Genomic DNA, 19,272 nt, shown 5'->3' on the forward strand with positions numbered 1-19,272 from the left:
AATGCCAACATTTGCATCTCAAATCCACTAATAAACTCTTTAATACCAAGAGTTATATCTCAGTTCCAAGATCTAAATCTCAAATACCAATAGCTGTGTCATTGTGAAAAATTTTAAAATTAATTGCAAACACCTGATGAGCATCTTTTGATGTACATTTAATAACATATTGCAATAAGGAGAAACCAGAGAAACGCGGCCTTGATGTCTTTTATACAAACACACAGACAAAAGTATTCAGCAACATTTGGGTTGTGAGGTTCACATAGCTGTCACTTACAGATTTATATCTCGAATCCTCCCTACTTGCTCCCTGATAAGGAGGAGCCCCGATATCTGTTTTACATCTCACATGAACTTACAATGCCCCAACTGTGTTTGTGTATCTGTGTGTGATAGAGCATAAAGACACATTTATTCTACAGACATATAAATGAGTAAGACTAAGTGACTAACTGAAGTTTACTAATACTAAAGTGATCAATACATAACAAAATAAATTTTCAATTACATTATCAAGGTTCCAAGAACATCTCTAGCATTTAGCATAATGTCAACAAGAAGCAAGGTTATTATCCTTAATGAAAACTAATGAAATAATGAAAACTAGAAATAAAAAAAAAAATTGTTAACGGAAATAGAAATAAAAACAAGACTGCGACAAATGGACAACTAACTAAAACTGAAATGACCGTTCACAAAACTAACTAAAATTAACTGAATTTATAGAGAAAATGTGTTTAGTTTTTGTTCACGTGTGTGTGTCATACATTAGTCTAGGGCAGGGGTAGGGAACTCCAGGCCTCGAGAGCCGGTAGTAGTAATACGATGGCACTAGTCCAAGATGGCGGCCAACCAAACCGGTTTGACAACCGGTTTGACCGGTTTCATGCGTGTGCGCATGCGCGTTCAGGTGTGCTACCGGTTATGCTTGTTCATGTGTGGAAACACCACAGGGCGTCAGAGGGGTTATATGAGTTTAGAGGTTTATATGAGTTTATGTGTTTTTAACTGGGTTTTAATTTAATCAAACCATAGGGTTTTTTAATTAAACTATTTTTATCACTTAGGTGTATCGCAACATTCAGTTATGCAGACATATGTGTTCTTAAAAGCAATTCTTTGTTTTGCGGGCGGAGTGGAAGCTGTTTTGGTTCACAGTGCACCTTAACAAAGAGGGGCTGCTCTAGTCAAAAGTGTTGGTAATAGTGTTTTAATCACACTAATTTTCTAAATCTGACAATGTCTCATCTTGCAGTGATGATACAAAGGCTTGATTAAAACAAAGGTCTCAGCTGTGCTGTTAGGGATGCACTCATATTTGTTTCAAAATGTAATAAATCAAAGGATTTCAGGCTTTTCATCCTTTTTATTTGTTTGGTTATAACAGCAGGTGGATAAAAACATGCAAGTCATGAATATAATTGTGTGATATTATGAGCATTGTTAATAAAGAAAGAGCAGAGATAGTAAAAAGGAAACAGGTGATGGACGTGAGATTTTCAGAACAAAAGCTCCTCAGTGAGACGATCACCTGGACACAAGGTCAGGCAGCTGGGACTCATCTAGAGAGCAAAATGGAAAAGTGATCTGTGCAGAACATCCCTGTTGATTGCAGTTCTTTACATCAGACTTCTTCTCTGAGATAAGAGCACCATTTCTGGGAAAGATGACAGTATTTCCAGGCTGGATGCTGTTTGCAGGGATGCTGTTTGCAGGGAGAACTGAATGAAACTCTCCTGCACCTCAGCGCTGAGGTCCACACCTGTGAAACAGATGAGGTCTCTCCTGTCTGATCATTTCCTGATAACATTTACATTTACAATAATTGATTACACAGCGGTGGAGAGTAGATTTTATCAAAGTAGATGTCTTTCTGAAAGCGCTGTAACTAAGTTTAAGAATATAATCCACCCACTGTTATCATCTTCAATGCCCTGTACCAACACAGAGCAGAGCAGCTATCTGAACGCTACCCCAACAGAGGTTGATTATCTTGTTAATAATTTCACCTCCTCACTACGTACGACTCTGGATACTGTAGCTCCAGTGAAAACTAAGGTCTCTAATCAGAAGTACCTGACTCCGTGGTATAATTCTCAAACACGTACCCTAAAGCAGATGACTCGTAATCTGGAGAGGAAATGGCGTGTCACAAATTTAGAGGATCATCATTTAGCCTGGAGAAATAGTTTGCTGCTTTATAAGAAAGCCCTCCGCAAAGCCAGAACATCTTACTATTCATCACTGATTGAAGAAAATAAGAACAACCCCAGGTTTCTCTTCAGCACTGTAGCCAGGCTGACAAAGAGTCAGAGCTCTGTTGAGCCAACCATCCCTTTAACGTTAACTAGTAATGACTTCATGAACTTCTTCACAAATAAAATTTTTATCATTAGAGAAAAAATTACCAGTAATCATCCCACAGATGTAATATTATCTACAGCTACTCTTAGTACCATTGATGTTAAGTTAGACTCTTTTTCTCCAATTGATCTTTCTGAGTTAACTTCAATAATTACTTCCTCCAAACCATCAACGTGTCTTTTAGACCCCATTCCTACAAAACTGCTCAAAGAAGTCCTGCCATTGATTAATTCTTCGATCTTAAATATGATCAACCTATCTCTAATGGTCGGCTATGTACCACAGGCCTTCAAGCTGGCTGTGGTTAAACCTTTACTCAAAAAGCCATCTCTAGACCCAGCAGTCTTAGCTAATTATAGGCCAATCTCCAACCTTCCTTTCATATCAAAAATCCTTGAAAGAGTAGTTGTCAAACAGCTAACAGATCATCTGCAGAGGAATGGTTTATTTGAAGAGTTTCAGTCAGGTTTCAGAGCTCATCACAGCACAGAAACAGCTTTAGTGAAGGTTACAAATGATCTTCTTATGGCCTCTGACAGTGGACTCATCTCTGTGCTTGTCCTGCTAGACCTCAGTGCAGCGTTCGATACTGTCGACCATAATATCCTATTAGAGCGATTAGAACATGCTGTAGGTATTACAGGTACTGCACTGCAGTGGTTTGTATCATATCTATCTAATAGACTCCAATTTGTGCATGTAAATGGAGAGTCCTCTTCACCCACTGAGGTTAATTATGGAGTTCCACAGGGTTCAGTGCTAGGACCAATTCTGTTTACATTATACATGCTTCCCTTAGGCAGCATCATTAGAAGACATAGCATACATTTTCACTGCTATGCAGATGACACCCAGCTCTATCTGTCCATGAAGCCAGATAACACACACCAATTAGTTAAACTGCAGGAATGTCTTAAAGACATAAAGACCTGGATGGCCGCTAACTTTCTGCTTCTTAATTCAGATCAAACTGAGGTTATTGTACTCGGCCCTGAAAATCTTAGAAATATGGTATCTAACCAGATTCATACTCTGGATGGCATTACCTTGGCCTCCAGTAACGCTGTGAGGAACCTTGGAGTCATTTTTGACCAGGACATGTCCTTCAACGCACATATTAAACAAATATGTAAGACTGCTTTCTTCCATTTGCGCAACATCTCTAAAATTAGAAATATCCTGTCTCAGAGTGACGCTGAAAAACTAGTTCATGCATTTATTACTTCCAGGCTGGACTACTGTAATTCATTATTATTAGGATGTCCAAAAAACTCACTGAAAAGCCTTCAGCTAATCCAAAATGCTGCAGCAAGAGTACTGACAGGGACTAGAAGGAGAGAGCATATTTCTCCTGTTTTGGCTTCCCTTCATTGGCTTCCTGTTAAATCCAGAATTGAATTCAAAATCCTGCTCCTCACATACAAGGTCTTAAATAATCAGGCCCCATCTTATCTTAATGACCTTGTAGTACCATATCACCCTATTAGAGCACTTCGCTCTCGCTCTGCAGGCCTACTTGTTGTTCCTAGAGTATTTAAAAGTAGAATGGGAGGCAGAGCCTTCAGTTTTCAGGCCCCTCTTCTGTGGAACCAGCTTCCAGTTTGGATTCGGGAGACAGAAACTATCTCTACTTTTAAGATTAGGCTTAAAACTTTCCTTTTTGCTAAAGCATATAGTTAGGGCTGGACCAGGTGACCCTGAATCCTCCCTTAGTTATGCTGCAATAGACGTAGGCTGCCGGGGGATTCCCATGATGCATTGAGTTTTTCCTTTCCAGTCACCTTTCTCACTCACTATGTATTAATAGACCTCTCTGCATTGAATCATATCTGTTATTAACCTCTGTCTCTCTTCCACAGCATGTCTTTTATCCTGTCTTCCTTCTCTCACCCCAACCGGTCGCAGCAGATGGCCGCCCCTCCCTGAGCCTGGTTCTGCCGGAGGTTTCTTCCTGTTAAAAGGGAGTTTTTCCTTCCCACTGTCGCCAAAGTGCTTGCTCATAGGGGGTCATATGATTGTTGGGTTTTTCTCTGTATCTATGAAGCGCCTTGAGGCGACTTTTGTTGTGATTTGGCGCTATATAAATAAAATTGAATTGAATTGAATTGAATTGAATCTGCTGCAGCACGTAGAGCTTTACTGATCAGCAGGTTCAAAGGATTCAGCAGAGCGTAGAGTCAGAGCTAAATGCCACATCACCATAGAGTTTGTTAACAACAGCTTTCTTTCCCCTTTGTCTCGATGGACTGAATCAGGGATACTCGTCATACTTCACCTCAACCACGTCACTGAGAGACCCCAGCCTGACACAGCAGCAGAGATGATGAAAGCAGAAACAGCAAACAGATGGTTCAGTTGTGTTTCTCTCTCTGTGTGTGCGCTCACGCCCACTTGTGTATGTGAACTTTCCACGTACCTCAGTTTGTTTCTCCAACATGAGCCATCAGGGCTGCAAAAACATCACTAACACATGAATTCTTTCTCTTTTTTGTTATCACCTGTGATCATGTGTTTTATGTTTCTTTCATTTACCAGTTCTTGTATAGTTAAGTGTAACTAGACTTCTGTGGGACGTAAATGATTGTTTTGTGTACAGATCTGTACAAAGGATGTAAACACTTGATTAAAAAGGAGATCTCAGCTGTGTTGTTATGGATGGACTTCAACGTATTTGTTAAAAAAGAGAATAAAGCATAAAGTATTTTAGCTGTTTGGGAGTTTTTGTTTGATTCAATTCAGTTTTATTTCTATGGAGTCAAATAAAAACAAAGGCCCTAGAATAGCCCTGAGTTTGTCCAGGTGACACTCCTCTGAAGAACAAATACAAAGAGGAATAAGGAGATCCTAATCAGTTGTATGTGTCAACTATGTGGGCACCTCAGTCTTGTTGGCATGAAGAAAAGTTGTGTAACATGTAGCATAAGGGCTGCAAAGACATCATTTAAACAGCAGTCGTCTATTAGTCGTAACGTATCTCCTGTTAAATAGTTAAATGTGTGTTCTCCATCTCTGTCCTCTCACAGCTCGGCGTATACCAACTCCAGCTGTGGTAACGATGGCTGTGCCCATCAACACGCGAACTGAGAAGCCACCCGTCACTATGGCGACTCCAATAGGGTTACCTGTCAACTGTGGTGTATGTATGTATGGTGAAAGTCCCTCTTTTTGCTCCTCCCCTCACCTGTGGATGGACGGTGCTGTTACCGTGGTGACAGCTTGGATGTGTTTCAGCCCTGCCTGGTTATCACTGCAGGAATCTTTACTTTCACATTTATTACAGGTAATAACTCTGATTTTTCTGTGTATTATGAACTAAATGTATCCTGATACACACAGAGATGGATGAGCAGAGGTCACATGATGAAAGAAAAACATGGAGTCTTTGATTTATTTAGATATTTATTGATGAATGCAAACAAACCCTGACACTGAACCATCGTCGAGCTTTCACAGAACAAACCTGATCACATGACCTGCTGACGCAGAGCCAAACAGTGAAAAGCTCCATGGCAACAACAACAAACAACCTCACATATGTTAACAGAGGCTGTTAGAAGCACAGAGTCTTTACAGTCTTTCTCCTGTTTGTACACAGATCTCTGTTTCTCTTTGTTTCAGTGCTGAGCTTCATGTTCGCCCGTGTTTGTGTGCGTTGTAACAGCCACTATGGTGTGGTGTCACTTTAAGACACCCAAGTCGAGGGTTGATGGTGTCATCAGTTTGTGCCACTGCTCTGCTCTCTCTCTCTGGGATTATGAGGACACGTGCCTGCACGCTTGTGCTTAACGAGGGACGGATTTATGTTTTCTTCTCCAGACCTTTTTTTTGTTTTGTTTGCAACGCTTGGGTTGTATGAACGCTGGGCGTTATGCTGTTGAGCCGCAGCCGTTCAGCCGGGCTTTTATATGGTTGTTGAAGAAGGCGTATTAAAGAACCACCGTGGATTACCGATACCAGCGTGGGTGTGTGTTCTTCCGACTAGCCTGCTAGGTGTTTTGCCGCCTCCTCTCAACCACGCAACACAACCCAACGTTACAAAATGGCGCCCGAACATCTTCTCTTGGACCTCAGTATGCAGTATCTTCGAGCAGCTGATGATTGATACATTAAAAAGTACATCGCGGCAAAGTAGATCTAGTAGTAGTCTGCCATACTTCGCAGAAAGAAGACCAGGCTGGCCTCGACGCGGACGTTGGGAAGATCACTGATTCACCGGATCACGGAGGTGTGTTTCCACGGCAACGAGTGAAGCCGCCGCAGCGCTGTTTTCGGGATGTATTATCGTTATCTGCTGAACGCCTTTACTGCGACATTTTTGGATTAACGTGGATTCACGCTACTTGGACGCCAGACGGATGCCGCTTCTTCATAGTTTCTGAAGTGCATGTATGCAGCGCGAAGCGCACCGGGTTTTTTTTCTCTCCCCTTCACCAACCGAGCTCACGCTGCAGACTTTGCTTGATCCGTATGGTCTCTGCAAGTGGGAACTTTTCCACGGGACAAACCTCTATACCGTGTCAGGACTGGACAAGTTTGGAGTCGACTGGAAAATCACCGTACTGATGTTGTGAGTGTATATATCTAAAACAAAACAAAACAAAAACAAACAAAAAAAAACAAACGCTATTTTTCAAACTGATTTACTATTGATTCTCACTGACTTAAATGTTCTTATTGAGATGCTGTTTTATGTGCATTTGACTTGAAAAGGTGTTACTTATACACAGTTACTCATAAGTTTGGATCTATTTTGCAGCAAAACGCTTTGATTCAGGGTGTTTACTTCTTCTGCCTCCACGTTTCATAGTCAGATAAAACATTTGCTGCTTAAATTAAGAATTCACATGGTTTGGATATTTTTGTGTGATCAGAACTGAAGTTGATTTCAGCGTAACTGCTACCTTATATAGATTTGGGTTTTTGATAAGTGTGTATTATGGCTACTCATCCTGACTTGACTGACATGTGTGATGATATAGACTTTATGTTACACCCCAACCGACTTACTGCCAGACATAGTACTGCTGACCTTGGGCATAAAGTGCAAAGTCTGCAAGCAGAGGTTGATATGCTTCAGCAGTGCCTTCATGACTCTTTGGACCTCCAGAGGAATATTTTGGAGCAGTGGACTCAACAAAAAAGACCAGTCCCAAAAGTACCAGCTGCCCAGATTACTCACCCTTTTCCTCAGGCCTCCTCTACTCCGTATGTGCCAGGCCTACCAACCAGGGAAACGGAGCAATCTATCTCAGCACCTGGCCCCACGCAGCCCACCAGGGCCTTGTCCCAAACCCAGTTAGATTCGCTGGAGCTAATTAATACAACCAGAGTCCTTGCTGCGGCATTGCACCAAGCTAAATTGGAGCCCAATGTGTTCGCTAATGATGGCAGTCTTCACCCAGAAGAATGGCTACAGTCTGTTAATGCTTATAAAACCTCCTTAGACCTAACAGACGCCCAAATCCTCAGAGAGCTACCACACTTCCTAGCTAAGGAACCAAGAAAGTGGTTTAATGTGCTCATTCCTCATGTATCTACATGGGCTAAGTTTTGTGAACTTTTCAGAACTGTCTTCTTGCCTGCTGACAACCAGGAGCAGATTTTGAGAGGCATCCTGGACTGTTTCCAGCACCCCGAAGAGCCTCTGCCAACGTTTGTTGCCCATATGCTCAGTGAATTTAGGAGACTGAGGAACCCACCATCTGAACAGGAGCAAATTGAGCTCATCTGTTAACACGCAGTGAAGAAGTACAGAGTAGCACTGTATGGAACGCCTGTAAGGTCAGTAATTGATCTAGTGCTGCGTGCCCACGAGCTGCATTCTGTTCTTGGCACCAGCCTTTCACAGCCTTCCCGAGCTCAGCTGAAAAACAGAGCTGAGGGAGGACCCCACTGTTTCAAATGTGCCATGCCTGGTGTTACATCTCGTACGTGCCCTAACTGTTCCACTGATTTTCAGGGAGCTCGACACTCTCCCAGGATGGCTCCGGAGCTTCCTCAAACGCTGTCTCCTGACCAACATCCAGTAACTCAGCCTGCGGATCCAGATGAAACTGGCGTTGTCAGGGAGACGAGAGCAGCTGGCAGGAGGCAGGGAAACTTCGGGGGGGGGGGGGGGGGGGGAGAGTGTTTCACAGGGGCAACCCTCCCCCCAGCCAATAACTCAGCCCTCATCGCTTTTGTCAGATCAAAGTGTGCCACCAGTGCTCAATCACGTTGAAGATGGAACTTCGCGATCATCGTGGAACACCCCTCTCAGAGTTAAAGTGAACTTTAATGGGGCAGCTCTGGATGCCACACTAGATACAGGGGCATCTCTTTCAGCAGTAAATGCAGACCTGTTGTCTGAGAAAAACCAAAATCAGTCATTAAAGAATCCGTGGGATTCTCCACCCATAAGACTGGCCAATGGCACTAACTGCAGTCCATTGGGAATAACCTGGTTAACCATTGGATTTATGGGCAAGCGAGTCTATCAGCGGTTTGTGATAGTGCAGGACCTGTCATCCCCCTTTGTTCTTGGGATGGACTTTATGACTCGCACTTCACTAACAATACATGTCCCAACAAGAACTGTAATTATGGATGATAACCCCCCATGTCTTGATGAACTCTGTGAAAATGTTTTTGTGGAAGCTGATCTTGAGTGTGGAACTATGACCCTGCAGAACACCCCGCAGCTCTCCCTCCATGATAAGGCTGGAGAAGCTAACTTGGATTCTGAGGAGAGGGAAGAACTGTTGGAGTTGTTAAATAGTTTTGGTGACCTGTTTGATGGCCACCTTGGTCGCACTTCTCTGGCAGAACATGTCATTGTAACTGGGGATGCAAAGCCTGTTAACTTGCCACCATACCGCACCTCACCAGCTAAAAAGAAAATCATAGAAGAGCAAGTGGAAAAAATGCTACAGGATAACATCATCGAACCTGGATCAGGACCATGGGCAGCCCCCGTGGTCATTGTGAACAAACCCCCCCGCGAACCACGGTTCTGTGTTGACTTCCGTGGTCTGAATCAGCTGACCGTGAAGGATTCTTACCCACTCCCGCGGGTGGATGAATCACTGGACTTTCTGTCGAGAGGGAAGTTTCTCACAACACTAGACCTTGCTAGAGGTTACTGGCAGGTCCCCATTGCTGAAGAAGCTAAACCAAAGACTGCTTTTATCACGCACTGTGGCCTGTTTCAGTTCAGAGTCCTTCCTTTCGGCCTGTGTAACGCCCCTGCGACTTTTCAGCGGCTTATGAACAATGTTCTAGCTGGCCTGATTTATAAGTCCTGCGCGGTGTATCTAGATGACATTGTTGTCGCATCACCGACCTTTGAGCAACACCTGCTTGACTTAAAAGAGGTCCTTGGTAGGCTTCAGTCCGCTGGCCTCTCTTTAAAGCTGAGCAAATGCCAATTCTGCCTTTCAGAACTCACCTTCCTTGGTTATCGGGTTACGCCGGCTGGCATTCATCCTGACCCTGACAAGGTGAGAGCTGTGACTGAGTTCAGAGTGCCGACCACAACAAAGCAGGTGCGACAGTTCCTTGGCCTAACTGGCTACTATCGCCGCTTTGTACAGGACTACGCCCGCCATGCAGAGCCACTCTTCGCCCTCACTTAAAAGGACGTGCAGTTTCACTGGGATGACAAGTGTCAGGCAGCTGTGGACTTTCTGAAACATTCTATAACCTCAGCACCAGTCCTCAGGTTCCCAGATTTTTCGCGTCCATTCTTCATTCACACTGATGCATGCGATGCTGGTCTTGGAGCAGCATTAATGCAGAAAGATGAGGATGGCAAAGACATTGCTGTAGCATTTGCTAGCCGTGCTATGCACAAATCGGAAAAGCCCTACTCAACTCCAGTGGAGGAGTGTCTGGCCGTGATCTGGGCCTTGGAACATTTCCGACCCTATGTCGAAGGCTTGCATGTAACCATTTACACTGACCACAGCAGCCTCAAGTGGTTGATGTCTCGACCAAATCCCTCTGGCAGGCTTGCTCGGTGGTCTCTTCGCCTTCAAGACTTTGACTTCAGCATTATCCACAAACCTGGAGAACGTAATAAGGTGCCCGATGCCCTTTCACGTAATCCTCTACCAGATGTGGATGCCCCCATTGATCTTCTCCCTCCCTATGCCGTGATTGGGAGCATGGACCTTCATGCTCTGCCTTCTGTAATTGTTTCAGACCGCCCGCATGTTCGTCAACTGCAGCTTGAGGACCCAGTCACAGGCTCATTGCTCAATCAGCTGGAAAGTGACCAACAAACTGGGGAGGATAATCAAGATCTGGAAAAGTATGTTGTACATGATGGTCTCCTCTATTTCCTCGACCCAAAAACGAAATGTGGTCTCCACCCACTCAAGCAGCTTAAACTGTTTGCTCCTAGTACACTCCGTGGTTATCTGCTCAAGTATTACCACAATCATCCTACAGCCGGACATCTGGGCATTGCAAAAACGCTGGCACGCTTGCGTCTCAGATTCTTCTGGCCACACATGAACTCTGACGTGAAAAAGTATGTGGTCTCATGTTGTTCATGTCAAGCCACTAAGCCAAGTCAAAGAAAAACAGCAGGCCTTATGGTCCCTATCCAGCCACAAAGACCATGGGAGTACGCAGGGGTGGACTATGTTGGCCCACTGCCCCGCACACAAAGAGGGAATGCTTATATCCTTGTTTTTGTGGACTATTTCTCAAAATGGGTCGAGGTGAGTGCTGTGAGAGAAGCCACTGCTCAAGTTGCTGCGAACAAGTTCATTACTGACATTTTTGCCCGACATGGTTCTCCCTCCCACCTTATTTCTGATAGGGGAACGCCTTTCGTCAGTGAACTCTTTGAGCATGTTTTGTTGACTCTTGGGACTGAACACAGACTAACGACTGCATACCATCCTCAAACGAATGCAACTGAGCGTGTAAATCGCACTTTGAAAACGGCCATTCGAGCCTATGTTGGGGATAAACACACCTCTTGGGACAAATATCTTCCCCAGATCTGTTTTGCACTGCGCACTGTGCCTGACGAGAGCACAGGCCTGAGCCCGTCCATGATGCTGTATGGGCGAGAGTTGGACACGCCCTTGGACCTTGTCACTCAACCCTCCTGGGAGGGACTGAGCGACCCTGAAACGTCCTACTCAGATAACCTGAGAGCTTCACTTCGGGATGCTCATGAACATGCTCGCTTGGTGCTCGGAGAGAGTCATAAAAGGCAAAAGCACTACTATGATCTGAGACGTCGCACAGTCTCTTATGAAGTTGGAGACCTCGTCAGAGTAAAGTCGCACCCAAAATCAGATCCAACTTTTCTGCTAAGTTGGCCCCCCTTTACATGGGTCCCTATCGCATCTCCAAGAGGATGTCTGATGTGAATTACTGTCTCACCACAGTGGACACTGGGGAGAGAGTTGGAGTTTTTCATGTTGCAAACCTGCAACCATTCTACACCTGGGCCTCAGCTTTATCTGGCAAGCGTGCAAAGCTAAAGGCTGCAGCAGCTTTGGATCTCAGTATCCCGGACAGCAGCTTGCCTCCTGCTCTTTCAGTCCCAGGCCGCATTGACTGTGACGCTGTTGACACAACTCCCGCGGTCTTTAGCAACGCCCCTGCTGAGACTGACTTTGACTGTGCTGACACTGTCCCGCTTTTCGTAGACCAGAACTCTTTCCAAGAGACTGCTGACATTGCTCTGGAGACAGAGGTTAACAGTTCACCTTCTGCTGACGATGGGTGTGCTGTTAGAGGTTCTTATAACCTCAGACCAAGACGAGTTCCTAGAGTCACCGCTGACTGGTCAGTCAATAGGTGGACCAACCCTTTTCATACTGACAGATTTGACCTAAAGTGACCTTGTTTGCTTTTTGATGTGTTTCATGCGGTCTACTGTTGTAACAGGACCGTTGTTTGAGTTTTCTACGATTCATGTTGGCATTGTTTTCATGTTGTGGTAATATGTTCATGCTTACTGTTACAGTTTTTGGGGAAAAGGAAGAAACGTAATGTAACAAAAAGAGGGAATTTCGTTCTGTAATTGTCCTGGCTGTCCTGAGTTTATTTTCTTTCTTTAACATTTATTCAAATGGACATTCACCATGTGGGACACTGTCATGTATGCCAGTTTGTTGATTTTGAACTGTACATTTCCCTGTTTTGGTTTTAACGTCTTATCCTGCTGACCATGTATGGAGGCTGGTTAAGTCTGAACTGTACCTTTGCTGTGTTCGGCTGGGGACAGCCTTTGTTTAACCCGGGGGGAATATGTAACAGCCACTATGGTGTGGTGTCCCTTTAAGACACCCAAGTCGAGGGTTGATGGTGTCATCAGTTTGTGCCACTGCTCTGCTCTCTCTCTCTGGGATTATGAGGACACGTGCCTGCACGCTTGTGCTTAACGAGGGACGGATTTATGTTTTCTTCTCCAGACCTTTTTTTGTTTTGTTTGCAATGCTTGGGTTGTATGGACGCTGGGCGTTATGCTGTTGAGCCGCAGCCGTTCAGCTGGGCTTTTATATGGTTGTTGAAGAAGGCGTATTAAAGAACCACCGTGGATTACCGATACCAGCGTGGGTGTGTGTTCTTCCGACTAGCCTGCTAGGTGTTTTGCCGCCTCCTCTCAACCACGCAACACAACCCAACGTCACAGCGTCCTCTCCGGTACTCCGGCTTCCTCCCACAGTCCAAACACATGCAGTTAGTGGGGTCAGGTTAACTGTGAGTGGTTGTGTGTCTGTGTTATTCCACCTTAATAAATGACTTCCTGTTAGCATTAAGTGCTTCTGTAGGACTGATGTCATTTTCATGGTTGGATCATTTAAATGAAGCTGGACTCAGATGCAGTAAATGAGTTGACTGATCATTAATGAATAAAGCTGGTCAAATCCATCACGTGGACACATGTGATTGTGTGTTGTAGTATTGATCCCAATGCTGGTATTAGTCCTGGATCAATAACACTGGATGGATGCGTTCAGCATGGAGCCCCTGAGCTGTGTTACAGACAAACATGGAAACTGACAGGTCTGTGTCATTCACAGTCTGTAACACTTCTAAACAACAGAGGCTGACCCAAGTGCCTCAGAGCCAGGCACGCTCACATCACAGCTCTCTAAATAAGCCAGTTTCAAAATAAGAGCTGAAAGCTGTGTTTGGTTGTGTTAGCTTATTATTGTGGAGACTAACATTCAGTGATCCTGTGTTCAGACTCATAATGATTACTCTCATAAATCCTGATCATTGTATTTACTGTGTGTTGGATCAATAACAGATTCATCGTATCACACAGCTGTGCTGCTGCTGCTGGTGATGTCAGCACATCTGGAACAATACGAGGTATCTGCTACCAGACTGAGCAGGACGTGAGACCTGTGGACTGTTTAAAGCTGTCCCTCCACAGCTCACTCAGACCTGATCCACACCTCAGTGATATTCTCTGACTTACTCAGTAGAGACAGAAACCATTCAGATCTGGGACGATCAGCTGACTGATGATGTCACACAGACTGTGTTTTTCAGGAACAGTGATTCTGATGTGAGCCTGCTAGCTGACAGCAGACCTGATGAAACCACATGTTCACATCTGTGAGGACAGACTGGACTCTGTGACTGCACCTTGGTTCTCCTCAGAGGTCTGTACAGGAGCATGTCCACCCCCACTGAAGATCTCAGTCACTGTGAAACATAGAAACCTGCTTGTGTGGCCTCTGCCTCACATGTAGATACAGCTACAGGTTTCTCTGTCAGTCAGACTGAAACAGTGTCCTGATGCTGCATCATTCAGCTCTGTGCCCCAGTCAGCATCACTGGGAGCTACCAGTGTCAGTGTTTCTGCCCTTTTCCTGTAACACTACACTCAGCACAGGCTCAGCTGGTATCCAGTGTTGGACTTTGGCTTCAGCTGCTGTGATAGATCCTCTAACATAGATCAGCTCTGCTACATGTTGTTAGATAAGTGCAGCTGCTGTCATGTCCTGATGTTTCTCTGGGTCAGCAGCTTCTCCATCAGAGGTTCACATGGAGCTGATCCAGTATCTCCAGTAACTGTGTTCTGTGCCTCACTGGTTCATCCTTCTGTCTGTGTGACGTCAGTCAGATGTTGAAGTTCAACTCTGTAATCTTCACTGTGTCACAGAGTTCAGTGAGTCCCGTTATTCACAGTATCAATCAGATCATCAGAGAACAGCTGATCAGCAATCAGTGGTGCCAACAGCGCCTCCTGTGGTGAGAGGATGCAATAATGCAATGTAGCATTTTTACACTGAACACTTGCAGTCATGGAAACTGTCTGTTGGATCTGTGTGACGTTGCTTTCTTGTGTTGCTTTCTTGGTTAGAGTTCCTCACAAATGTCCAGATTATTCTTCTAATGAGGCGTCGACCATGTTTTCAGTTCTTTGGAAGAAAACGTCGCCCTTTGCCATCCTTACTTTTCTTTGACTTCTTCAAATGCAGCTGAACTCCAGCTGGTATTTTATTGGAGATTGCAGCTGTTTCTGGTCATCAGTTCATTCCTGCAAACCTCTGAAGCTGAACAACAATGATGCTGCATTGCTAGCTGATCCCAAAAGGTTGATTCTGTTCATCTGGATGTTTTCAGAAACGTTTGCTCACTGATCAGGTGACTTCTTCAGTCTCAGCTGACTGCAGCTTTACAACCTTACAAACAGCACATTTGCACAACGACTGAAACCAGCAGCAGCAGCACCTGATATATATGATACTAATATAATACAGATACATATATAATCCATACTAATGATGAAGGAACTGAGCTCACAGTCCATTGTTCATTCAGTGAACTACTCAGTTTATTTTGGGCCTCAGAAATGCTCACTCTGTTTGTACATCACTGTCAGCAATAGACTCATTCTGCTGTGTGGACAGGAACACATGTGACATCACTTCCTGTTTGTTTGTGACTGAAGAGGAAGAAGTTTACAAGGAATCATTTAGAAGAGTTTCAAACATCAACTGATTGAATCCATGAATCTGAAAACGTGTTTGTGAGTGAAAGAGACAGACATGTACAGACTGAACTATCTGTTCAACAGTCAGAGTGTTTCTCTAACAGGAGACACTCTTTACACTCCACTCAGCACAGGGACACTGAGGAACCAGACCAGACTGTAAATCCAGGAAAAAGAGTTTGAGTGAATGTGGTGTTGAAGGTGTGGAGGTGGATCAGAGTGTCAGAGGAGACTCTGTAGAAGGACAGAGTGCCAGCAGGACAGTCCACATACACTGCTGCTCTGTTAGAGACAGAGGAGGAGGAGGAGTAGGAGGAGATGGGTGTTGATCTGTTATTGTGCCAGACAGACTGAGGACCATCATCAGAGCACCACAGACTCCAGGACTGATCACTGCATCCAAACACACAGTCATAACTGTTTCCTTTCCTTCTGATGCTTCTGTAACTCACTGATATATAAACGCCTCCTCTCCACTCGACCTCCCAGTAACAGCGACCAGTCAGACCATCTCTACACAGCAGCTGATAAACATAAACATCAAATCTGTCTGGATGATCAGGATATGACTGAACCTCTTCCACATGTGTCACCTTCCTGTTGTTGTCAGACAGTTGGAGCTTTGTGTTCACTGTGTTTGTGTCGATTGTGAGTTGACAGGAATCTGATGGAGAGAACAAACACAATCCAGCTGCAGTTATTGATCCATCATCTGTTCATTGATTGACACTTTGATGATGACTCCTGACATGATGAAGATGGTTGAATGTGTGCTGCTTTGTTTTCATGAATCCCATTAAAAACACACTTACACTTCCTCAGACCTGGTCTCAACCATCGGACTCCAGCAGGCTCCACCCTGAAAGGAGGAGGGGGGTCAGAGCAGCACAGTCAGCATGCACACATGGACATTACATGGCTCTCACACACACTGTTACACACTGAGCTCAAAGCTCGGCTCCACTGTTTTATTCAAAGAAATCTACATTTATTTATCAGCACATTTAAAAACAGGTTGAGCCAAAGTGCTGCACAGAGTAGAGAGAAAATAGGAAACATACACAGTAATTACTATAAAGACTCGTCAGAATTGAAAGCTACAGAGTACAAATGTGTTTCCAACCGGCTTTTAAAAATGTCGAGTGTTGGTGACGACCTGATGTGAAGGGCGACTGTTCCAGAGTTTGGCTGCAGCCATCGATAAAGCTCACCTCTGTTTTTACGTCTAGTTCTGGTCAGAAGCTACTTATCTGCAGACCTGAGGGCTCCACTTGGATTCTTTTGTTAAAGAGAGATAAGATGGAGCCAATCCATTCAGAGATTTAAAGACAAACAACCAGATCTGGAAGTGGATTCTACCACGTACTGGTAACCAGTGGAAGAAGCTGGAAAAAGCTGGTGATGGGTCGTCTAGCACAGACCCACCGGTGGAACCAGACAATTCATGAGGGAGAGAACTGTGACAGCGCCGTTCCTTCACTTGACCTCAGTCGCTCTCGTCTGCTCCCTCGTAACACTGCTCCTTATTGAGGTTACATGAATATGCACAAGTTCATTAACATATGACGTCTTACACAGGTATGAACAAAGAGTACCAGTCTGTGCATAGTGTAGGTGTGTGTGTGTGTGTTCCAGATGTGACCCTGTGACCCCAAAGCTGGTGCTAAGAGTCCAGCGGTCCCCCTAACAAAGGGCTCTGATACTTAACCAGACACAGAGTAGGTGTCCTCCTACACCATAAATCAGTAAGAGAAGGTACGACCTCTCTCATGACCTTAAGGTGTGTGTGCATTCCAGAGCACTCTGGAAGGCACACAGAGTCTTCACAGACTACTAAGGATCGAACCTCTATCATTATGCAATCGATTATAAAACTCATATATGAGTAAATATTTCTAAGCAAACCTTACAGCTGGTTTTAAAAGCAGAATTTATTTGTTTCTCAAATGAGAAAGAGCTATCGAGAAACACTCCTAAATCTTTAGCAAACAGAGTTCTGAACTTTTCCAGTGGGCCAAGGTCAACATTATTAGATAATGCTAATTCTTTTCCCTTGCATTATAACAATGTGAGGAGTTAATGCTAAGTATACTGCCATCAGCGGCTAATTCTAATTAGGGGTGAATAATTATTAACAGCTAATGCTAATATCGTTTTCTCTTCCCTTTTAACAATGTGAACAGCTAGTGCTAGGTAGGCTGATGCTAGCAGCTAATGCTAATTTGATGTGAATTAGCATTATCCGATAATGGTAACCCTTTTTCCCTGCATTATTACGATGTCAGAAGTTAATGCTAAGTAGGCTGCCATTAGGGGCTAACTCTAATTAGGTAAATAATTATTAGCAGCTAATGCTAATATTGTTTTCCCTTCCCTTTTAACAATGTGAGCAGCTAATGCTAATTTGATGTGAATTACCATTATATTAGTGAGCAGTTAATGCTAAGTAGGCTGCCATTATTAACTAATGCTACTTTGACGTGGATTAGCATTATGTGCTAATGCTAATACTATTTTCCCTTACTTTTTAACAACGTGAGCGGCTAATTCTAAGTACGCTGTTGTAAATAGTTAATGCTAATTTAGTGTGAATTAGCATTATTCAATAATGCTAACACTGTTTTCTCTTACTTATTAAAAATGATAGTAGCTAATACTAATACTCTTTTCCGTTGGGTAACAACGATGTGAGGAGTTAATGCTAAGTAGGCTGCTTTTAGCGGCTTATTCTAATAAGGTGTGAATAATTATTAGCAGCTAATGCTAATACCGTTTTCTCTTTCCTTATAACAATATGAGCAGCTAATGCTAATTTGACGTGAATTAGCATTATATTAGTGAGGAGTTAATGGTAAGTAGGCTACCATTAGCAGCTAAAGCTAATTTGAGGTGAATAAGCATTAGTAGCTAACGCTAATACCCTTTTCTCTTGTGTTATAATGATGTGAAACGTTAATGCTAAATAGGCTTCCATGAGTGACTCCTTTCCCTTGCATTATAAAGATGTGAAGAGTTTATGCTAAGTAAGCTGCCATTAGCAGCCAATGCTAATACTGTTTTCCCTTGCTTTATACAACTTGAGCAGCTATTGCTAAGTAGGCCACTTTGCTCTGCTAAGGATTTGTGTGACCATGATGGAAACTCTGATAAGCTAATGCTGCTAAGCTAATGCTGTTTATGGGCCCTGTTAGAATCAATATTTCATTCTCATTCTGTTGTTTGAGAACAATAACAGAAAAATGTGCACTTGAGAACAAATTTATTGTGAATTCAGCTGTGAATGTAGAGTTTGTCATTATTTAAGCTTCCATTTCCAAATGTTAGCTGACACTTTATTAGGTACACTGGCATCTATCTCAGGTACACCTGTGACCTAGATGTTCCTGCAAACAGACTCCTTGGAGACCCCTACATAAATATCCACGTACTATCCAGCTAGACTAGTGTGTCTGTCCCTGAAAATACTCCTGCATGTGTGATTGTTCATGTCTCATCTGCAAGAAACAAACAGGAAGTGAGTGAAATACACAGGAAATGTTTCCAGCTCTTCCTCCTCTATCAGACATTCTTCATACCTGAGAGTGTCCAGCCTCCAGCCTGGTTCCTTCAGTCCAGCCGACAGCAGCTTCATTCCTGAGTCTCCTGGATGATTGTAACTCAGGTCCAGCTCTCTTAGATGGGAGGGGTTGGAGCTCAGAGCTGAGGCCAGAGAAGTACAGCCTTCCTCTGTGATCAGACAGCCTGACAGGCTGCAGACACACAAAACAACAATCTATCTGTCAACAACCGTTTTCTCTTTGTCACAATAACATCTATCCATTTACATCCATTCAATGTAACTTTATTTATAAGTGACAATACCCAACAGACAACAACAGTCATCTGAAGCTGTTTAACAGTGTAAGGTAACAGCCTCCAATATTAGAGAGAAAGCCCCAAACATCAAT

The 19,272-nt window shown here is 43.8% G+C and overlaps 1 protein-coding gene and 1 pseudogene across 2 annotated transcripts in view; one reads left to right on the plus strand and one right to left on the minus strand.

Moving 5' to 3' along the window:
- Window positions 1-7,173: 7,173 nt before the first annotated feature.
- Window positions 7,174-8,587, plus strand: LOC146391928 (uncharacterized; annotated as a pseudogene).
- A 6,553-nt stretch (window positions 8,588-15,140) lies between these two features.
- Window positions 15,141-19,272, minus strand: part of LOC146391929 (protein NLRC3-like) — a 152,152-nt gene continuing 148,020 nt past the window's right edge. For both annotated transcript variants that reach the window (XM_084915511.1, XM_084915516.1), the window contains 3 exons: window positions 18,901-19,074; window positions 16,138-16,184; window positions 15,141-15,989 (listed from right to left, as the gene is read on the minus strand). In XM_084915511.1, the coding sequence (XP_084771637.1) occupies window positions 15,451-15,989; window positions 16,138-16,184; window positions 18,901-19,074 (760 nt within the window). In that variant the 3' untranslated portion in view covers window positions 15,141-15,450. The remainder of the gene's footprint in view (window positions 15,990-16,137; window positions 16,185-18,900; window positions 19,075-19,272) is intronic.

This window comes from Perissodus microlepis, chromosome 3 (genome assembly GCF_051167445.1).
Source record: "Perissodus microlepis isolate ML-2025 ecotype Zambia chromosome 3, ASM5116744v1, whole genome shotgun sequence".
NCBI classification, from domain to species: domain Eukaryota; kingdom Metazoa; phylum Chordata; class Actinopteri; order Cichliformes; family Cichlidae; genus Perissodus; species Perissodus microlepis.